The 19,912-nt window shown below is 39.7% G+C and overlaps 1 protein-coding gene across 1 annotated transcript in view; it reads left to right on the top strand.

The window, feature by feature from the left end:
• The window catches only part of NTRK2 (neurotrophic receptor tyrosine kinase 2), a 210,220-nt gene that overhangs the window by 12,759 nt on the left and 177,549 nt on the right, over positions 1–19,912 (top strand). The window contains exons 2-5 of the mRNA XM_040580518.1: positions 5,687–5,761; positions 5,999–6,070; positions 12,998–13,066; positions 16,770–16,924. Coding sequence (XP_040436452.1) covers positions 5,687–5,761; positions 5,999–6,070; positions 12,998–13,066; positions 16,770–16,924 — 371 coding nt within the window. The remainder of the gene's footprint in view (positions 1–5,686; positions 5,762–5,998; positions 6,071–12,997; positions 13,067–16,769; positions 16,925–19,912) is intronic.

The following is a 19,912-nucleotide window of genomic DNA, read 5'->3' as shown; positions in this document are numbered from 1 at the left end:
GTCTGCTATTTGAAGATACTAGCGCAAACACCTTAAAGCCAAACTAGAAACATAAGTAAGCCCAAGGGTGCATTATGTTTCGTTTTCCCTGCCTCTAAATATAGTAACCATTTCCTTAAACCCTGCATTGCAGACATGTTCATTTATTTTTACCTTTGCATTCATGATTGCATACTGTAAACAGGGAACTAAGGTTGTCTGGCAGACCATGGGCTTTATTTCCCAGGGAGCTGTAGTCGTAAGCAAGAGTATGGATCTGGTCCTGCAGTGCCAAAACAAGATTGGGATCTCCACTGAATTCCTGCTTTCTCCTGCTTTAAGCTGGTGCTTGGCACTAAGTGTTCAGGATAATGGTTTTGGAGAAGCAATTTGCAATGACACCTGTGTGCTACTAATTGGATACTACTAATTGGATAATGATAGTATATTGGCACAGAGCAGAATGCCTGAGCCCCACTGTTTCCTGGCAGTTGATGCAGCCACACATCAAGAATAGGGAATTCTTGAAGGTAACGGTGATCTGTGACCTTGGCTGTGAGATGCTGAATTCCAGATTGCCCTGAACAGCACATTACCTGAATTTGGGATATGTGTAGTGAAGGGTTTACTTAAAAAATGTGCGTGCCTGTGGCTGTAAAGAAAGATCCCAGAGTTAATTATATCAGCTCCAGGGCTGCTGTACTGGCACGTGGAGAGCTGCCTCCTGTAGTCTTCTCTGACTCATGGTTAAATAAATGGGAAGGAAAAAAACCAAAAAACTAAAGTATGACTTAAGGAGCCTATGGTAGTGGCAATCAGTTTTTCACTCTTTGTGAAATAAAGAATGATTCACAGTTTAAAAAAAATAATACCACGACAGCACTTGCTCAGAACTTGTCAGGAGACACCAGACAACCAAGGAGTTGAGCACCTGCTTGTAAAATTGTTCAGTGCTAGGTAAGTCCACCGTGGAGTAACTCAACACACTGCCTCTTTCCTAAATTATGGCATGCTTCTAGCAGCAGCAGTTCTTCTTGAGATTGGCCTCGTGAAATCTGACACTGATGGTACCAGATGGAGACAGCAAAATAGAATAAAATAATTGGAGTAAGCCTGTATACTTTTAGGGAACTTGCCACTTGTAGGTATGTAGATCATGCTCTTTTCTTGCTGTTAAAGAGTTTCCTTCCTAGGGGAAGCTTGGTCCTATGTAGAAAGATTTCCTGGTTGAGCAGAGGTCCCTACATCTGTCTGAAACCTGGCATTCCTGATACGCAACATTATGTATCTCCATGCTTCGTTTTCAAACTATGTGAGTTCACACCCCTCGAGCATTATTTAAAATTTGTTTTCAGAGGGGTTGCAAGTGAAACTCATTTGAATCTGCCCAATTTCATCGAGTATTTTGTCAAGCTTACAAATGTTGCTTGATTTTGATGCATAACCATGAATCAGCCCAGGTGTGTTGAAAATGTTGAAAGTTTTAGCATACGTTTTGATTAACCTGGTCTGACGTTCGAGTTTGTAAGAACATACAGCCCTAGAGAACTTGGCAATGTTTTAATTGTCAGTGTTACCGTGTAGCTCTCACAGTAGTGTAGACCAGGGACATACGTGACCTGTCATTAAGTGGTAATTCATCTACTCACAGTTCAATGTCTGAAGTATGCTGCCTTATTCCCTAAAGATTTAGTGGAAAAATAACTCAGAGTATAAAGTTTTCCCAAAGTTCAGAAATATTTCACCAGGGAATGTTCATTAATTTTAAAATTTTTTTCCCAGCTGTATGATTCAGAGCTAGACATATAATTGATTTATTTTTTTTGGAGTGTTAAAAAAATATGTTTCCCATAAAGGGAGTTTTCTGGCAACGGAAAGACTTCTGGAGCTGAATTACAGTGTTATTTGCTTGCATCTATGTTGTTAAGACAAGTGTGCTCTAGTTTTCCAGCATGTCTTTATAGCTCCAGATGGAGTGGTATACCTTAACATACATTAATACAGAGGGAATAAAGTAAATCAAGTAAGTTAGGAAGGTGTACTTCTGCTGACCAGTTTTTTTTTTTTTTTTCCGGTTAAGGGAAATACTTGAAAGTTAGAGTGAAATCCTCTTTTGAGCTACTGAGGCACAAATTAATCTAGACTGCTTTCAAGAGCAGAATCTGCTTTCTCTTCATGCTGCTGCAGTTCAGGGGTTGCTTCACTGACCTCATACGGACTGTAGTCTTTCATGTGTGACAAGCAGAAGTGAAGACCTCCTTCTTGAAGGAGAGCTTATTTGGAGGAGTTCACTCTCTTACAATAGGATCTTTAAATATCCTTTCCAGAATGTTGCAGAAGTGGTGAAGTATGAGTGTGTGACATTCAGTAGCTGCTGAAGTGTGCTGAGATGAGCATGTTATCGTAGATTGCAATGTGCAGTCAGTAGGTGTGTGATTCTTGAATGCCTTTATTAGAATTAATCAGTAGTTTACAAAGGGGAGATGAAATTAAAGATCTGAAAACAAATATTGTTTACTGATGACTCACTGGAGGAGAGGCAGAATGCTATAGTATAATCAAGCAAATAGTATTGTAGGCAGAAATCTGTGTTTGTGAGCTGATACGTGTGATGTGACTGGGTGCTATCCAGCCAGGTTTTGGCATTGCTACACTTTGCTGTGGTGTGCAGCGGGAGCTTCCAAGCCCCTCACGTGACTTCAGCCAGCCGTGAGTCAGGATGTTTTTCTTCTGTGCTACAGTAAAAATGTTCAGTTAAAGAACAGGGTGGATATTCTTAAGGCCAGGCACGCAAATTACATTTCTCAGCGTCGCCCACCACGAGTCAGAGCTTTTAGTGTATTAATGTTTGATGATAAGTTACATCAAGGTAGAGTAGTTGTGAAAAAGGTAAAAATAGACTTCAGTTAGGGATAGGTTTTATTGCAAACCTCCCTCTAAATTAAAAAGAACAACGTCCCCTTACAGTGTATAGCTACATCATTGCACTCCTTTCTTTCTCACTGCTATGAAATAGCTGCAGAGGCTTAACTTAAAACAGACTTGTTAAGCATAAGAGGACATGACCTGCTTATGGTAAATTACATCTGTCCACTATTTCTTCAAGGATTTCCAACTGCATGAAATTCACTTTACTGTCATGTTTTGTACAGAGAGTGTTTTTACAAATGTATTGCAGAGCAGTTATTGTTTTCAGTTAGTTGCACTTAGCCATTTCTTCTAGGTCCCTACTCAAAGGTATAGCTATGAAAAATCAGTGGTTTCTTTTGGGTCTTTCTGTTAGGAACTGGAATCATAAATCATTCACCATAAAGAAACTAGCAGCAGCTAAGAGTAAAGTATGCCCCCCCTCACTTTTCTTTTAAGGAATGCCGTAAGAGAAGGAAAGAAAAGATCATAAGTTCATGTCACTTCTTCCAAAATATCATCCTTTTGGTTTGTTCCCTAATGGGCCAACACTGATCTTTTTTTTATGTAGATTTTGTGCTCATACTCAGATTTGCATCTGATATAAACTGTGGTAGCTCCATTGACTTCAGCAGAGCTAAGCTATTTTACAGTGGCTGAGGCTTACCACAGGATGTAATGCACCAATGTATTTCTGTGCAACACTATAAGTTATGTCAAGTTATGGAACTTCTTCTAGTGGGAGGTTCTGGTTAAATGTTTTTATGATTAAAATTGCAGTGTCAGATTTAGATGGGTGATAAATGTGTTTAAGTGATGGATCTGCATTCTGGCAGTGTTTGTCAGAGGCTTTTTGATGGCTTAATCTTGAGCTAGTACAAGTCATTGCTCAGTTTCTTCTCTTTTACTATTCTGAGTCTCTTATTCCTCTGTTTTTCTCTGTCCATTTTCCTCAATTCCTGCTCTTCCACGTTTTCCCTACCTCTGTCTGGTTGGACACTGAGGGCAGGATGAGGAAGGTATCTTCATATGTCTTGCATATCTTCATATGTCTTGCATAACTTTATTTTAGTATTAATAGGTCCCAAGTGACAGAGAAGGTGATAATTAAATCATGAGTTCTTCTTCAGGGCAGGTTCAGAGGAAGTATGGTCATTCACTTGCAGGACACTCGAATGGAAGGATTGACAGTCTTTTGTAAACTACTTCATTCCTTTTACTTGGCAAAATATGTAAATTTACCAAACAGCAACCACCACAACAACAATGAAAGATTAATAAACCCCAAGAGAGTAAATCAGATTGCCTTAAAAAAAAACAAGGAAGGAAACATAAAATATGAAGGACTATTATCTTGTAATGGGTACACCGTGTTAACCTTATCCTAAGAAGTCCTACAGAGCAGTTGGTGTCATATGATGCTATAGTAATGTTTTGTCTAGCGTCATACATTGTCTTTTTACTGCCCTTCTTTTTCCCAAGAGAGTGAATCCTATTAGGGGAAACTTTACTTTTCCTGGTACTTGGCAAGAGCATAGTGCAAGTCAGATTTGCAGCTTTGGAGGAGAGCCCAAATGCAGTTCTCAAGCTTTTATTGGGATGTGGGCACACAGTGAATTTCTTCAACACACCAGCTGAGATAGATAGGTTGCCTTTGGGAATTCAATACACTTTCTTTCCAATTCACCAGATTTCCCTTTAAATAATAATAATAATAATAATAAAAATGCTTAAAATGGAGACAGACTTTATTCTAGCAAAGAAAGACTCCTTTTTAGGAAAACTTGCAGCTTTGTTCTGGAGTTCTGGATTCTCATGAAAATATGGGTCAGTCTCTTTAAAGTTTTTCTGGGACTGGGGTTCTCTTTTGAAGTGCATGGACTCTTTAGCAAGGCGTCTCATACATCAGGCTTACTTTTCTGCTCATAACACTAGTTGAGTTGCAGTTTCTACTGATTTCTTCTTCCTAGAAGAAGAATGCATGATTTGCATTGTGAAACTTTTCTTCTTGCTGCAGAAGAGGTAACAGATTATATATCATCCCATGCGTTACCTGTAACACATTTTGATTTCAAGTGTGTGGGATGTCACTGGTTATTCGTAGATCTCACATGACCATAATACAAAGGACTGGCTTGCATGCCCGCATCCTTTTGGGATTCAGGCAGATATTCATGGTATGTGAGTGGACTCAGCTTTGGTCTACTGTGACATTTCCTCTTAATTTCTGCTTGTGTATGTAACATCATGAAGTACAGACTCCATTTCCTCAGTTTTCCCATTGCCACACGCTGCAGATAAAACTGAAGCTACTTTGTGGCATGGAGAAAATCAGTTTTACAAGTGATGAAGTTATCAACATGAGAGAAGAGGCTAGGGCAGTCTGATCCTTCCTCCTTGTAAATGGGGGTAATTCCACTGCCACCATTCAAGTTGGCCCTTTTGCTATTGTGAAAATCCATGAGGTAGGGAAGCGACTCCTGGAAAGTGATGACACTGTAATACAGCTTTATGTACTGTGCCCTCAGGGTGACTTGCTTCCTTGATGAACAAGGCTTCATTTCCCCTGTGTAAAACCCAACTGTTTCTCCTCCAGCCCGGTCCCACGAAGTACATTTAAATGATGTGGAATATTTTAAGGAGCACTTTTGTTCTATAAATGCTCTAACTAGACCTTAGTGTTAATGGCAGTAGGTCAGCAATCACTGCTGTCTTTCTGACATCAGTGCCTCATCTCTAAACAGTCAAAGCCACGGAAGGATCCACTTTCATACTTTTTTGTGTCTTGCTTTTTCAACAGTTACATCGCAAACCAGCGAAATTTAGAAAGTATCAATGACAATGAAGTTGGATTTTATGTTGGACTTAAAAATCTGTGAGTATGTGAGATGTATATTTTATAAATCTTTTTTTTCTTCATTTCTTTTATAGAAGCATATAAAGGCCTCATCAGAGTGTAGGCCTGACTTTTTGTGTTACAGAGGATAGTTGTAAATCTTGCAGTTCAGCCTTGTTGAGATTTCATCTGCTCTCTTACTTCAACCGTTATTATAAATTAAGAATTCCATTATAGCTAAACGAAATATCCTAAGAGTTTTATGTATTTTCACAGGACCGTGGTGGATTCAGGCTTAAGATTTGTGTCCCGTCAGGCATTTGTGAAAAACGTCAACCTACAGTACATGTGAGTAAGAATAGCATCTGCCTTCTAAATCAAAACGGCCCAATTTGTATTAATTTAAGTAATTGTTAATTTATTTTTCTCTTTTACCATTTACTTCATTAAAAATGTTTTAACTAGACAGATTTATAATGATCTTCTGTTGTTAATAGACCCTACATAAGACATGTATGGTAGGGAACTGGCAGAGCATAGGACATGCATGGTGGGGGACTGTCAGATCATAAGAACATAATGTGAGTTGATAAAAAGACCATGGTTCATTGTCCTGGTCCTAACAATGGACTCTGGCTGTGTCTTCTGTGGTAAGTAGTGTAGCACAGAGTGCCTCTGTCAGCTGAGTGAGCTGTTGCCGAGGGTGTGATGTCCACATTATGCACCACACTCAGTGACATAGGTTTGAGTAGCTCTAATCTGATTCCATGGGCTGAATGTGTTTTAGCAGCTACAGTGCAGTTAGGTGCATGCATGGAGCGCATCTAATGTAATTTTCACCAGTGCGTATGCCCAGAGACTGTGACATGACTATGCACGTAAGTCCTGGGGATGATCAGAAGATACACTTTGGAAGGTCACTTAAGATTTGAACTAATGCACCCAAAGCAGAATAGAAGAATGAGGTTACTTTCACACCCAAATGCAATTTGTGGTTCATGAACTTCAGGAGGCAGAGTTTGTGTCTGTGCAGCTTCTTGACTGTGTTTTTCTAGATTACTTACATTTTAGATTTAGCAAAGGCTGAACTGATCAAAGTTATTTATAAAAGTAGAAAGAAAAATAATCAGCTAAAATGAAAGGCTTTGTTTCTTTTTAGCGTAAGTACACGTCCCTGAAGGACCGCAGTGTCTTTTGGTGGGACAATGAAGTAGCTCGCTTTGCTACTTACATGGAAAACCATGGATCTAGCCCTACAAAACATTAAGATCATGTGAGAGGCTCAGTTCCTCACAGGAGCCCTGGTTTAGCCAAGTATTCAGGTGTGTGTTTCAGCCCATCCATCCTTGTTAGATATATTTAGCACTTAACTCCCTGCTTTTGTTAAAGTCCTAATGAGACTGGGAAGTCATAAGGCCAAGCCTTGGACTTGGAAGATGCTTTCTTGTAATAGGGAAGAACAGTTGAACAGAGAGCAGGGCTGATTGCTTTGCTAATGAAATTTAATAATTTCCTGCACCTGTGTTTTCCAAAGAATGGCAATTAATTCATGTAAGGAAGTGGACATGAATGTCTGTATCTGCCTAAACAGTAACTGCTCTCCTTGATGTGGAACAATCACTGGCAGAGTGTGAACAAGATCTTGTCAACCTATTAGGCTTACGTATTACTTCATATAGTCATTAAAAAAGTAAAGAGCTTTTAATATCATCAGGTAGTGATATAAGGGAGGTGTCTTCTAGTCTGAATTTGTGTGTTTACCTGTGTAACAATTTCTCAGTGAACTATGGTTGTAAAAGATGAAACTCCATAAAGCCGAGTGCATATGTGCTGGCTGTGGAAATGTGAATAAGAACTTACTGGCTGAGAGGCACATTTGCACAGAAAGATCTAGTGGCTGTGCTGGGGCAGAATCTCAATATAATGCAGCAGAGCAAAGCAAATTCATTCTGGGATCAAAAGGAATTTTGTGTTAGATTTTTATATCACTTCCCTGTTACTTGAGCTGCTGGGAAGGCATCTATCGGAATGCTATATATAGATTAGGACACTGAATCTACCCATCTTGGAAGCTATTACAGGGAAGAGCGACAGAGCTACAAGGAGCTTGTAAAGGAAATAATTTAAGGAGGCTCAGAGGCTGACTGAAGCAGGGTAAATAGATGTTTGGAAGATCTTCCTAGCTGTATGGGCAAGTAGACATGGGAAAAGATAACTGAGACAATTGGTGGGATCCTCTTGATAGGCTTTTTTTCCTGTTTCCTTAGGGAAATGGGTTTCATGCAGTCATGAAGTGTCTCTGTCCCAGGTGATTCTTCTAACCAAAACTGATACAGGTAAACAGGTTTTCTGAAAACTGACCATTGGACAGAACAGGGAGACCCTACTAGATTACCCACTTAAGGGGAAAAGTATCACTGTGTCTGTATGACCTGCTAGGCACTACAGAACCCATGTGGACAAGATGTCCTTAAAATACTTCAGCCAAGGGAAGAGTTTCAGCAGGAAGACACAGTCAAACGTGGAATATGGATCTGTTGGTAAGCAGGCTTTGCTAGATCTGTAGTTCATGAAGCTGCTTGTTGAATTAGGCTGACTGACATCTGTTTGGTTGATGTACATGGAATCCTGATCCACAATACTTACGTTTTGGACCAAAAGCTTATCCAGTTTCATACTGTTTTTTCTTTTTGTGGGGATTTAGTAATGTTAACAGACACAGGATTAAGGATAAGCCCAGATAAGATGGAAGATACTAAGTGGCACCACCTCCTCTATATGTACATGACAAAGTAGTTAAGTATGCAGGCATTTTTTGCTGAGGCTGATCTATTATCCCTGAAAAAACCCCCAACAACATATGTTTATTTTCTCTGGCAGGTCTTGATGCACACTGAAATGTTTCTGAAAGTCCTAGTGAATCACTGCTTGTTGTCATCAGCAATAAAACTGTTGACTGCACTGGGAATGAAGTGCAGCTCCTGTTGTGGTTGTGACAGTGAAAAGTATTAAGAGCTGAAATAGTTCCACTTTGCAAGAGTAACCTCTGGGTACAGGACTTTTAGAAGTCTTGCATTTTACTTTGAAACAACAGTTTGTTACTGTCCCATAAAGAAAACGGAAACTCCAAACACTTCTGAAGACTGATGTTACTGTATAAGTTTTAATTTTGCTAGTGATATTATTACAGTTTATCTTCTATGAAAAATCTTTTTTATGTAGTTAAGGAGCTTTACTATATAGACATAATATGTATTTTATGAATCATACAAGAATATCAGATTTTAAGAAACTCATTAACACAAATTTCCTTAAGCATTTTTTTATCATTACCTTATCTTCTTGGCCAAACTTCTGTAGCCCAGATATCTTTCCAGAGTTATGTATAATGAGAAGATTTGAATAATAACATAAACTCCAGGAAAATAAATGCTCTAATAGATATTACTAAAATGTAATTAATTGGCTTGCTCATCTAATTCTGGTATTCTTATTGACCTTAGACTCAAATTAGTCAACAGTTGTATTTAACAAGCCAGTAAACAGTCCTAGTTTAGTAGTGCTGTAATTTCTAAGATTATCTGCTGCTAACGGTAATTTTAATAGACCTGTGTGATACACATGCATGCTATAGCATCAGTACCTTTAAACAAAAAAAAAATACATGACACAGCAAGTGGCTATTTCCAAAAATGTTAAAAAATAGCTACTGTTATATGCCAGGCTGTGTATAATGCATCGCTAAACCACAGATTTGTGAGTGTGGAATATGTACAGCTCTAGGTATTAAGATGTGTTTGTATCTCTGCACTGTTCAGGTTTGGGATAAGGCAGACAAATGAAACCATTTGAGACCTTGCTACAGATTTTCCCTTGCTTGCACATTGGCCTGGCTCCAGCCATAGGTATAGCAGGCAGTGGAGAGAGGCTGAGCATAGCAAAATGGCCATTTCTTGACCTTTTCCCCTAGTTCTCCTTAGATCTGTTCTCTCCTCTTCCTTCTTCCCTCTCCTTGCCAGGAGTGCTATATGTGGTAGAGCTGTGCCCATATTGCTAGCTATGTGAATATTTATGCAGTTTCTCAGGCTGCTTTTGCATTTCTCACATAGCCACAGGTTGCGTTTATCTGAATTAGGGCTAGCAAGTTTAAGGTGAGCTTGATACTTGCATGTAAATCATGGGCTCGCTTTGGACTGAATTTGGGTCTTCTCCTTAGGTATAGCTTTGGAGTCAGGCTCTGTACTCCAGACTTTTGGGTTTTTTGAATAAAATATCCAAAATATGGATCTTCTTGGGGCTGCTCACCATGATCTTTTTATGTGTCGTTGAATTGGGCAACTAATTTATGTTACGTCTTTCCATGGAAGTGGAAGTGTGGTCCTTAATTACTCTGGAATAAGCCTGGTAGTGATTTTTTCACTTAACAGGAATTAAAGAGACTGCAGCAGGCATCTCTATAAACAATATAAAGTGCTCTAGTTTATGAGAAGTACATTTGCTGTCACAGTATTGTTTAAGGTGATAAATCTGTAACAGTGATCTGAAAAATTTCTGTTGAATTACTTGTCAACTTGGAAAAACCTTAAAGCACTAAACTACACGAGAGAAAAGGCTACAGTCTTGGAAGCACTGAAAGGTTTCAACCCATGATCAAGAATAGAGGCATAGGAATTTTTAATTACTCCTCTTACTGTTCTTACTTCCTTTTCCTGGTGCATATCAAGCACAATGGGTAAAAATGTGAAGAGATAATTAATACTATCAGGGTGCTTTTGGTTTTTGAAAATTTGAGTTGTTAAAAACAAGATAATGACTCTCTGTTCTTTTGATAGTTTTATTTAAATTATCAGTCCCATTTTTTCACTGGCTCACGTGGAGTCATTGCTACCTGCACCTGCACAAAGTGTTCAGAAAGTAACATACCTGGTGAAATTTGGGCAGTAAATTTGGCTATTCTGCTGCCTACAGTTTGCAATAATCCTCCAAAAGCAATGACTGGCCTGAAGCTAAATGACAAGAAGATACGGCTGTGGCAGCACCTGCTTCTTGCAGTCTGTTGTCTGATCGAGTTCATAGCTCTGAGGCAGGCAGTTCAGCACCTCACAAAGAGATGGTGTGAGTTAGATGACCATGCGTAAGCTGAGGAAGGAAACATGTAAGCAGCCAGGAGGAAACCCTTAGGAAAGCTGGAACTTCAGTCCTGCGCATGAAGTAGGTGGGCTGTTACATCCATTCTGAGTTGCTAACAGTCAAGTGTCTCCCAGAATCAGTCTTTATGTTTTTAATGTAGGATTGAAAATTTTATTTAAAGGTGTTACTTTCTTAAAACGAAAAAGAGAGAAGTACTATCTCAGAGGATGGCTGGGGTCTTACGTGAGATGTTTGTGGTCCGTTTTCAGATTTGTACTGTGATACTGTTAAGAAGTTGTTGGTGGTAGAGGGTTTCAAATCCCCTTTGATTTGCCTTTGTCTGGAATCAGAGTTGGAGTCTGGCTGTCCTATTAGGCTTCCAGGGAAGATCACACAAAATCAAATGGCCTCAGCTGGACAAAGATTTCCGTGAGGAACCCACTGTCTGATGGTTAGGGAGTTCTCCTGATATGGAGGAGCAGGGTCCTATGCTGTCTGGAAACCATGAGTCAAACCTGGCCATCACATGACCTGGAATATGTTGCTTCCCACTGGAGTAGGGAGTGGCATGGGCATCTGTCTGCAGGTAAAGCCCGCTGTTTATCTGGTTGTCTTTTGGGAAAGGTAGGATTTAATTGATGTACAGGTCAGAAAAGCAGGTGCATGCCTCATTTTGTAATACCACAGGGGCATCTGCATGTGCTCATGTGTTGCTTGGCCATGTCAGAACTGGAGGGGTCCTCCTACATGGCAAGTGAAAAGGGATGGAGTTTGGTGTGCTTCACATTGCCTTGGTGCTGGAGACGGAAGCCCAGGTCCTTAAGAGGATTCAACTTCTTCCTTTCAACCTCCCAACATATGGCTTATATGTATTAGGGAAAAAATCATAGTGTCAGTTTTTACTTAAACATGACTTCTGTCCTGGGTGCAAATTGGACTTTTATTTTGATATATCTGATCAGGGTCCATGAGATGTTTCCACCAGTACCTACCACAGGGAAGTCCAGTTCACCTGACTAATGTAACAGTGGCTCATCTGTTTTGTTCTTACACATCAGGACCAGTCAATTTATAAACTTCAGGCTGTTGTTTGCCAGAAGGCATCAAGAAGGAAGTACAGGAAATAAAATCTCTTAAAGATTCTGTTCTAAGCATTTATGGAAGAACCAACTTGTAATTTCTCTGAAAATTATCTTGTCCTTGGAGATCAAGGATTGAAAGTTCGGGAAGTAAACACTGTGTTCTTTAGTCAGAGTGGGGAAAAAAAAAAAAGATATTTAATCCTTGGTTTTAAATGCAATCCAACTTTAACTGTAGAGCCCCTGTGGCACCTCTATAATACTGCATGAAACTGGTGGTATTTTGGCTCATCACGTTGATTTGCACTGTATGCTGGCAGTTACACAGTTTACTGCTCTCACTATCTTTTTAACTGGTGGACTGGTAAGACTGTATAAAAGCAGCATTATTTCACTTTGGGGTGGAGAAGGCAATTTTGTCAGTCTGGGAGGGGAGGAGTATTTCTGATGCAGATGAACATTTCTTTGCTCCGCGTAATGGGAGAGGACCTTTCACTTAATTACCACTGGAAACCATAAATGCTTAATTGACATAAAAAAGCCTAATATAGGCATTTTACAGTTTTCCTTTTGATCTTCCACGTGGGTGCATATTGTATATGCAATTTGAAAAGAATAACTAAAAGGCTCTGATGTGGATGTGTGCTAGCATGCGAAGAGGGCTTATGTGAGTACAGAGTTTGGTGCAGCATCAAAGAAAGGGATCCACCCATTTCACTTATGAATAAATTGAGCATGTAATTAACACCTGGACTTTACAAAATACTTTTGAAACACAATTAAATCTGCTGCTTTTCTGCAATGAACAGTAGTGCTAAAAGTGAAAATACTGATCCTCGCTGAGTTTGATTTTGAATGTATTTGACTTTATATGCAGACTGGATTCAAACCCTTGAAACCCATCAAATCATAAACCAAAGCTGAGCACCATTTCTTTACAATGGAAGTCAAAAGAATAAGGGCTTTTTAGAGCTGGTTTGAGTTCTTAATGTTTTTTTAAGAGACACAAACTATTTCAGTGCAAGAAGAAGCAATTCTAATTTGTTCAATCTTTCTCTTTCCACAGCAATTTATCCAGAAACAAACTCTCAAGTTTGTCCAAGAAGCCTTTTCGCCATCTGGGTTTGTCTGATCTGTAAGTTGTCATTTCTTAAAATAAAGCTTATTTTTGGCTGGAATGGAAGAACAAGACTTTGAAGTTTGTTCTGTTGAAGGTGGAGGTCCACTGATGGTTAGAAATGAAATTCTGATCCAAAGAAAGCAGCAATGCTAAATGCTTAAATGCAGAGAAACTTTAATTCTAGGGCTTCAAGAAGGTCAGGTATATCTTTTAAAACAATGTAGAGGTCAAAATAGCCTCTTCCCTTCAGCTTTAAAATATTTTATTCTGAGATGACTTAACACAAAACTGGTGTTTGTATTAAGTATGCGAGCTAGTGAAATTACAGCCTTCTACAGATCTTCAAATGAAGCCTGTCTCTCATATTCTTATATTGGCCCTGCAGCTGCTATGCTTATGGTGGGCTATTGAAGAATATTTTTATTTTCTCAAATTCTTTGAGTTACATTGTGCTTTATATAGTCATTTGGTAATGAAGCATCGTTAAACATGTATTTGCTGATTGTTTCAATATTGCATTTTATCATCTGTTCCATCAAGCAAAATTTCTGTATTAGTATACATTGCAAAATTTTGGTCATCTTGTGCATTCTTTGCTAATATGAGGGACTACAGAAGGCCTGCAGGAGCTTTGGGAGGGCAGGGGCTGCGGAGGAGAGGGAGATTGCTCTCCAGGACCTCAGAGCACAGTCAGAAGTTGTCCAAAATGCTGATCCCAGTATTGCAACACCAGCCTTCCAATCTCCAACCTTTTCGGGTAAACTTTGGCATGTGAGAAATGAGAAAAGAAAATCCCAGTGCCACAGAAAGAGGTTATGCCCCTTAGGTATGTTTTGTTGATGATTAAGTTGGTATAATCATTTTCTTTACAGCCCAGGGAACATTGCTCACTGGAATTTTCTTTCATAACTTGGCGGTTGCTGAGCACTCCGATGGAGAGACTGGCTAGCTGCTGTATGCCCTGCATAGATGTGTTGGTTCTGAAGTCCCTGTTTCTTCATTGGCTGTATCTGGTCCCTGCGAAAAAGCCATTGTTAGTGTGTACTTGGCTGTAGGTTCTATATTTTGTAGTTGTGACCTCAAAAAAATAGGTACAGGACTCAGACTGGTGCACAGTGTTAAGCTTGAGGTTCTCCAATTTTTTTCTGAGCTGTTACTGGAGAAATGGACTAATTTTTGCCCCTGTCCCCAGGCTGCAAATGTAAGTGTGAGCATGCTTCCTGAAGCATGCAAAAAAGGAAATAACTGCAGTTTTGAAGGCATACTCTGCTCCCAGTTTCTTGGAGTTTGTCTGCTGCCAGTAACATGCTTATTTGGAAGGAGAAATCAAGTCAGTCTTGAATCTGTCCATCTCAGGTGAACAGCTTTTTGGCCATGGATAGAGTGAGTGCTTACAAAGATTTTGAAGAACAGTGTGTGTTGCTAATGTTTCTCAAGAAATTGGTTTGCTCCTGGGCAGAAACAAATACTAAAGGATTTGGGACAGAGAGAATCAAATGTTACAAATACGTGACAAGAATTATGGAAATGAAGTTTAATGAAGCAGAGAAATAGCACTTAGAGGCAAAACAACTGGCTGATGTGAATCAGGAGTGAATATATTCATGTTTTTAATACAAGTTAAACAGTGCCCGTACAGTGTTCTGGTAGTAAAAGCAGGGGAAGGATACTGGGAGTGAGGCAGACATGGGAAAAATGGATGGTGTGAAGGTTACACTGAGTGGTATTTGAGGTATGGAGGCAATGTGTGATGAGGGACAGGTTGAGAGAGAGGGAGGGAGGGAGGGGTGGATACAAAATTGAGGTGGAGTGTCGTGGGCTTGGGAAACAGTTGGAGTGTAGGGATAGAAGAACTAAAGTTATGCAAGTAGAGACTGCAATGAAGTGAGGTAAACAGACGTGGGGGAAGTGAGGGAAAGAAACTAGAGGGGAAAAAATCAGAGCTTGAAGAGAGAAAAAACAGTGATAAAATGGAATAATTCTGTTGGTAAGTGGCTAGAATACATAGGGGGAGTATCAGAAAGACGGGTCTTGGAAAGGGAATCAGAGAGGAGACTGGTGCCATAAAAGGCTTCTGAGGAGCTTCCTCTAAATCTGACGAGCAAGTGTCCTGTTGTTAGCACTCTTGTAAATTAAAACGTAAAGGGATGAAAAGTTCAGGATAGGGTGAAGTAGGAGATATTCACCAGGCATGTAGAGAAGGAGATGCCACTTTGAAAGGCTGCTTCTTTTAGAACAAATTGTAGCTGCAGCTGTAAAGTTACAGTGAACAAGATAAAGACTTGTAATTTGCTCTTACTAGGTCATAATTCTTTCTTTCACACAAGTGTATGTGGAGGGCCATCATGACTCAATCCAGCATCCTGCCTGTGATGTGCCTAACTCCCTTGGTGTGTGTGACACAAAATAAAACAGTGGAAGAAAAGGACTGCTCAGCCACTGATCAAGGCAAATTTCTCTGTTACAGGGAGCTTATATGATGAAACAGGAGATGGGAACTAAATCCTGCTGGTTTTGGAAATGAATGCTGTAGGTTTTGACCCAAGGGATCCTAATGTTCATATTCTGTGTCTTGCACAAGCAATTCTGTGGTGGTGTTAAAAGTCCAACAGATTACTTCTGTGAATACAGATTGCTCCTTCAGAGAGTTGCAAGAATGATCCCTACAGCTGTTAATCCTCAAAGAGCTACGGATGGCTTTTGGGGGAACAGGTTACAGCTCTCATAAGCTGAGTTTTTCCCGATTTGCACACTTCATACCCTCAGGAGGCATTTATGAGCATAGATTCTGTGAGCAACCTGAATTCTGTACATCAGAAATACCCATGAAATTTTGTTAAGAACAATTGTTCTTGTAATGAGATGCCTTGAACAGTCACTTGCACATGCTTTATTGGATCTCATTTATGCCTGTAAGAGAAAAAAGTAATGCTGGGTCACTTCTTACTTAGACATTGGCATGTTTCTGTTCATATTTTACTTGGGCATTATTGCATTACATTGTTGTGTAGTTTTGTTGAATTTTAAAACTAGAATTTGGTAAGTTTGTTAACCTGTGGTTTAAAATCCATGCAGCATACCGTATAGCTAGGTGGTGTAGTTCTGTTTCAGGGCCGTTTTTTCCATTTTCTTTATTAATTTTTTTATGACGTTACCTAAGGTTTTACTGTGAGATTTTCTAGAGTGCTGTCGTGGATGAATTTTGAAGTTTTTTTTTTATGATTGGAGTTTGTTATAGTGTGCTTATAATCCATGACTGTTTGATTCTATGAAGAATTTACTACCTCACAGCAGTAAACCATTTCTAGTATGATCTCTCTGAGGTAGCTGAACAGAGTCAAGTGTAGAAGGGAGGAATTACTATCTCTGCTTGACTCTTATGAAATAAGATGGAACTTGATGGAAAGCCCAGTTGTCCACGTGCTCCTGATTTACACTGGTGAATTGGATATAGTAGCTGAGCCTGCTGTGTTAGTGTCTCCAGTCTATGACAGTCTGGATTCCTGGTGCAAGGAGAGCTTCACTGTCTACATGGGAATGGTTATCTGCTTGCAGCTTGCGTTGTATTGAGGTTACTAAAGTTGCATTCCTTCTTCTTAACTAAAGGGTTCAACTTCTACTTGTATGCAGCTGAGTGTTTGGAGTCCCCCTGCCACCATGTTTTTCTATATGCATGATACATTCTGCATTCTAAATAAATTGTTTTTTTTTGCTATAGGATACTGGTGGACAATCCGTTTAAGTGTTCCTGTGAAATTATGTGGATCAAGAAATTCCAAGAGACCAAGTTTTACACAGAAACTCAGGATTTATATTGCACAGATGACAACAACAAGAGGACAACCTTGCTGGATATGAAGGTCCCAAACTGCGGTAATACCCTTAACATAAACTTGCTGCTAAATTATTGTGAAGCAGGAAAAACAAACGTGCTTTTTTACAAGATACCTTTCAGGATGACAACAGTACTGCTAAAGGAAAATGTTTCAGTGGAGATATTAACCACTCAGTGGTCTTTCACCACACATGGAATAATTCTGGGAGCCTCACATGACGTTTTGGGTTTTTTTTGTTTTCCTTGATTCTTTAAGAATGTACCATTATTCAAGTGCAGGAAAACAAGACACATTATAGAAAACACACAAGAATTATAGAAAATGCATGTTCCTTTGTAAAATGAAACAGTTGTGCTTTGAAGCTCAATAGACACAAAATTTTACTCCCTTGAATTTTTTTTCCCAGGTGTTTATTGTTAATGAAATCTTTCTTTTATTTAAAAAATACTAACTGTAGTGGTAGGACCATAGGAAGAAAATTCAGAACTTCCTGCTAACAGAGACAAATTAGCAGTAGCTCTGTTCTTCACATAGATAAAACTCATCTGACTTGATTTTTAAAGGCTATGCAAAAGAGTCATAACAACCTTATTTTTGTATCATTTTGCAGCATATTGCTTTAGTTTTTATGGATCTGGAGATAGTGGGAAAATGATGTAACAAGGCCATCTCCCTAATTTTTTTGTATATATGTTTGATGCCTATATATGGTCCTGGGACAGCTGGTGAAAGGTTTCACCTGCCAGTTGAAGAGATTTTTCGTCCTCTGTGTACGAGTGACAGACGCTGGCTGTTTCTGACATGACGTGAGACCTGCTGGAGTCTGGAGTTTCCTTTGCAGAGTGGGGAGCTGGGGTGCCCAGCAGCAGGCAGGCAAAAAGGAAAGGGAGCAAGGGTATCCTCATGGAGGGCTGATTTGGACTGGGAAAGCTATAACTGAAGGTGGATAGCAGGAGGAACACAAACCGATACATTTTCTCCTTCCACCTTTGCTTGTTGAGTGTCCTTTTCTCCACTGTCTATACGGAGGCTGCGAAACACTCTGATAGCAGCTGCCAGCAAGGAACAGCCATGGAGGAGACCTGCTGCAGACCCAACATGTGTGGTGTTTAATGGCAGTAATGTTTTATGGCCATGTATCATGCTGTTGGTCTTGTGTCCAGCTTCCTGCTGGAGCTAGGGATCGTGGTGTATTCATAATAAAAATGATGCTAGTGTCTGGTGTGACCAAATAAAACCCCAACCTGTGTGAGCTGCAGGATCTGATTAACCTGAAGTGGGGGATGATACCAGACTGAGCTAAATGGCCCCAGCTGTCTGCTCCAGCTGGATGGAAGATTATTTTGCTGGGTGTGGAAGGGTCACCTGATGCACTGAAATCAGTAAGTACAAACCAGGAACTCCAGCATAGTCTTTTGTACCATTCTTGGCTGGCACATTGAGAAGGTACTAGGTAGCTGGGATTTTCCTTTGAAAACTTGTGATGTTAAATACCTAGAATTAAACTAATGAGACATTATTTCATTCTTCTGAGTTCTTGACTATCTGTAGTCACAACAGACTTGTCTCTGACTCTTGATGCTGTGTACGTGCATGTGTGTACATCCTGTGGGCATACATCCACACATCCTGTGGGCATATCTGGACTAAAATGCTTGCCGTAACAAGGGAAGGTGGTACTTCCAACTAGAGGAGGAAGAGGAGGAGAAAAGGTGAATATGTGCAGCATTCAGATTGGAATTTGCAGTATGTGGAATTTGCATATGGGAAACATGCATTTTGCTGAAGATCTGTGTGGATGTCCGCACATGCCTGCACATTATTTATGTTAGTTTAGAGGGTCCAAATATCACAAAACTTGATTTATATTAGTTTATGTGAGTTTATAGGATCCAAGTATCACGAAACTTTGTTAGTTTATGTTATTTTACAGGGTCCAAATATCACAAAACTTTACATAATTGGGTTAGGGTTTTTTTTTTTTTCTTTTCTTTTAGTGAGTCTTTCCCCTTGATGTACCTTTTTCCAAAAGAACCAATGCAGGGCATAGGTTTTTTAAAAAGATGACAACACAGCCTTATCTTAGGCACAGAACAGAGAATCTCAGGTGAAGGGGAATGACTGTCTTGGTGAGCATGGGTGTTGCAAAAGGAGTGGTTTAGGTCAGGTCGCTTAAAGAATTACCATCAAAGAGCATGAGTGAAATAGGTTTAGCATGAATTTGTGGAAATGCGATTGCACAAGATTTGATGGCAGTGTTCACTCTGTTACTTATTATATATGAAGTAAATGCATAGATATAAATTGAATTGAAATCATGTCAGAATAGAGCTGGAAATAGTTTTTAAAGATCAAAGGCATAAAAGGGTAAAGGAGATCCTTCCATTGAGTCACAAGTTTTAGAGTGGACCTCTTTGCTTTTTAAACTCTTACAGAGTTTAGGCGCGGCTAGGTTCAGTCTGAGTCTCAGAATTTGACAATGATTTGTATCTAAGGGGGGGGGGGGGTAGGGGGGGGGCGGAGGGATGGAGGGGATGGAGGAGGAGAGATAGAATTTTTTCACAATTGAAGATTATCCATAGGATTTTAGGAGCAAAGCAAATCAATAAGATTTGTTTTAAATCACAAAAATAACCTACCTACTTCAAGCTTGCAATGCATATTATGACAAAGGTATATAAGATAAAATTCATACCTAATGCCTTTTGCATTCCTCAGTGGTCAAAAGGTTGAGTCTTGAGGGTATCAGCCCAGGCCCCGTCACTGGCTTTCTGCAGTGGTCCTCTGAGCATCACAGACATGGGAGTTTGCGAGCTCTGAGCGGTGTCCCGCTCAGAGGAAGATGCTGGTTGCACCTGCGGTCTAGGAGAGCTCAGAAGGGTCTCACTTTAGGACCCCTGTTTATAAGGCTGTGAATTGATTGACTTTAGTCATCAGTAAATTTCCATCTCAGCCGCAAACTGAGTTGGTAACTTTTCAAAAATTCCAAGAACAATGTTGTTCCACTGGGGTTATCACTCAGGCT

This window comes from Falco naumanni, chromosome Z (genome assembly GCF_017639655.2).
Source record: "Falco naumanni isolate bFalNau1 chromosome Z, bFalNau1.pat, whole genome shotgun sequence".
Taxonomy (NCBI): Eukaryota; Metazoa; Chordata; class Aves; order Falconiformes; family Falconidae; genus Falco; species Falco naumanni.
Note: the sequence above shows the minus strand (reverse complement) of the source record. Positions and strands in the feature narration are given on the sequence as shown.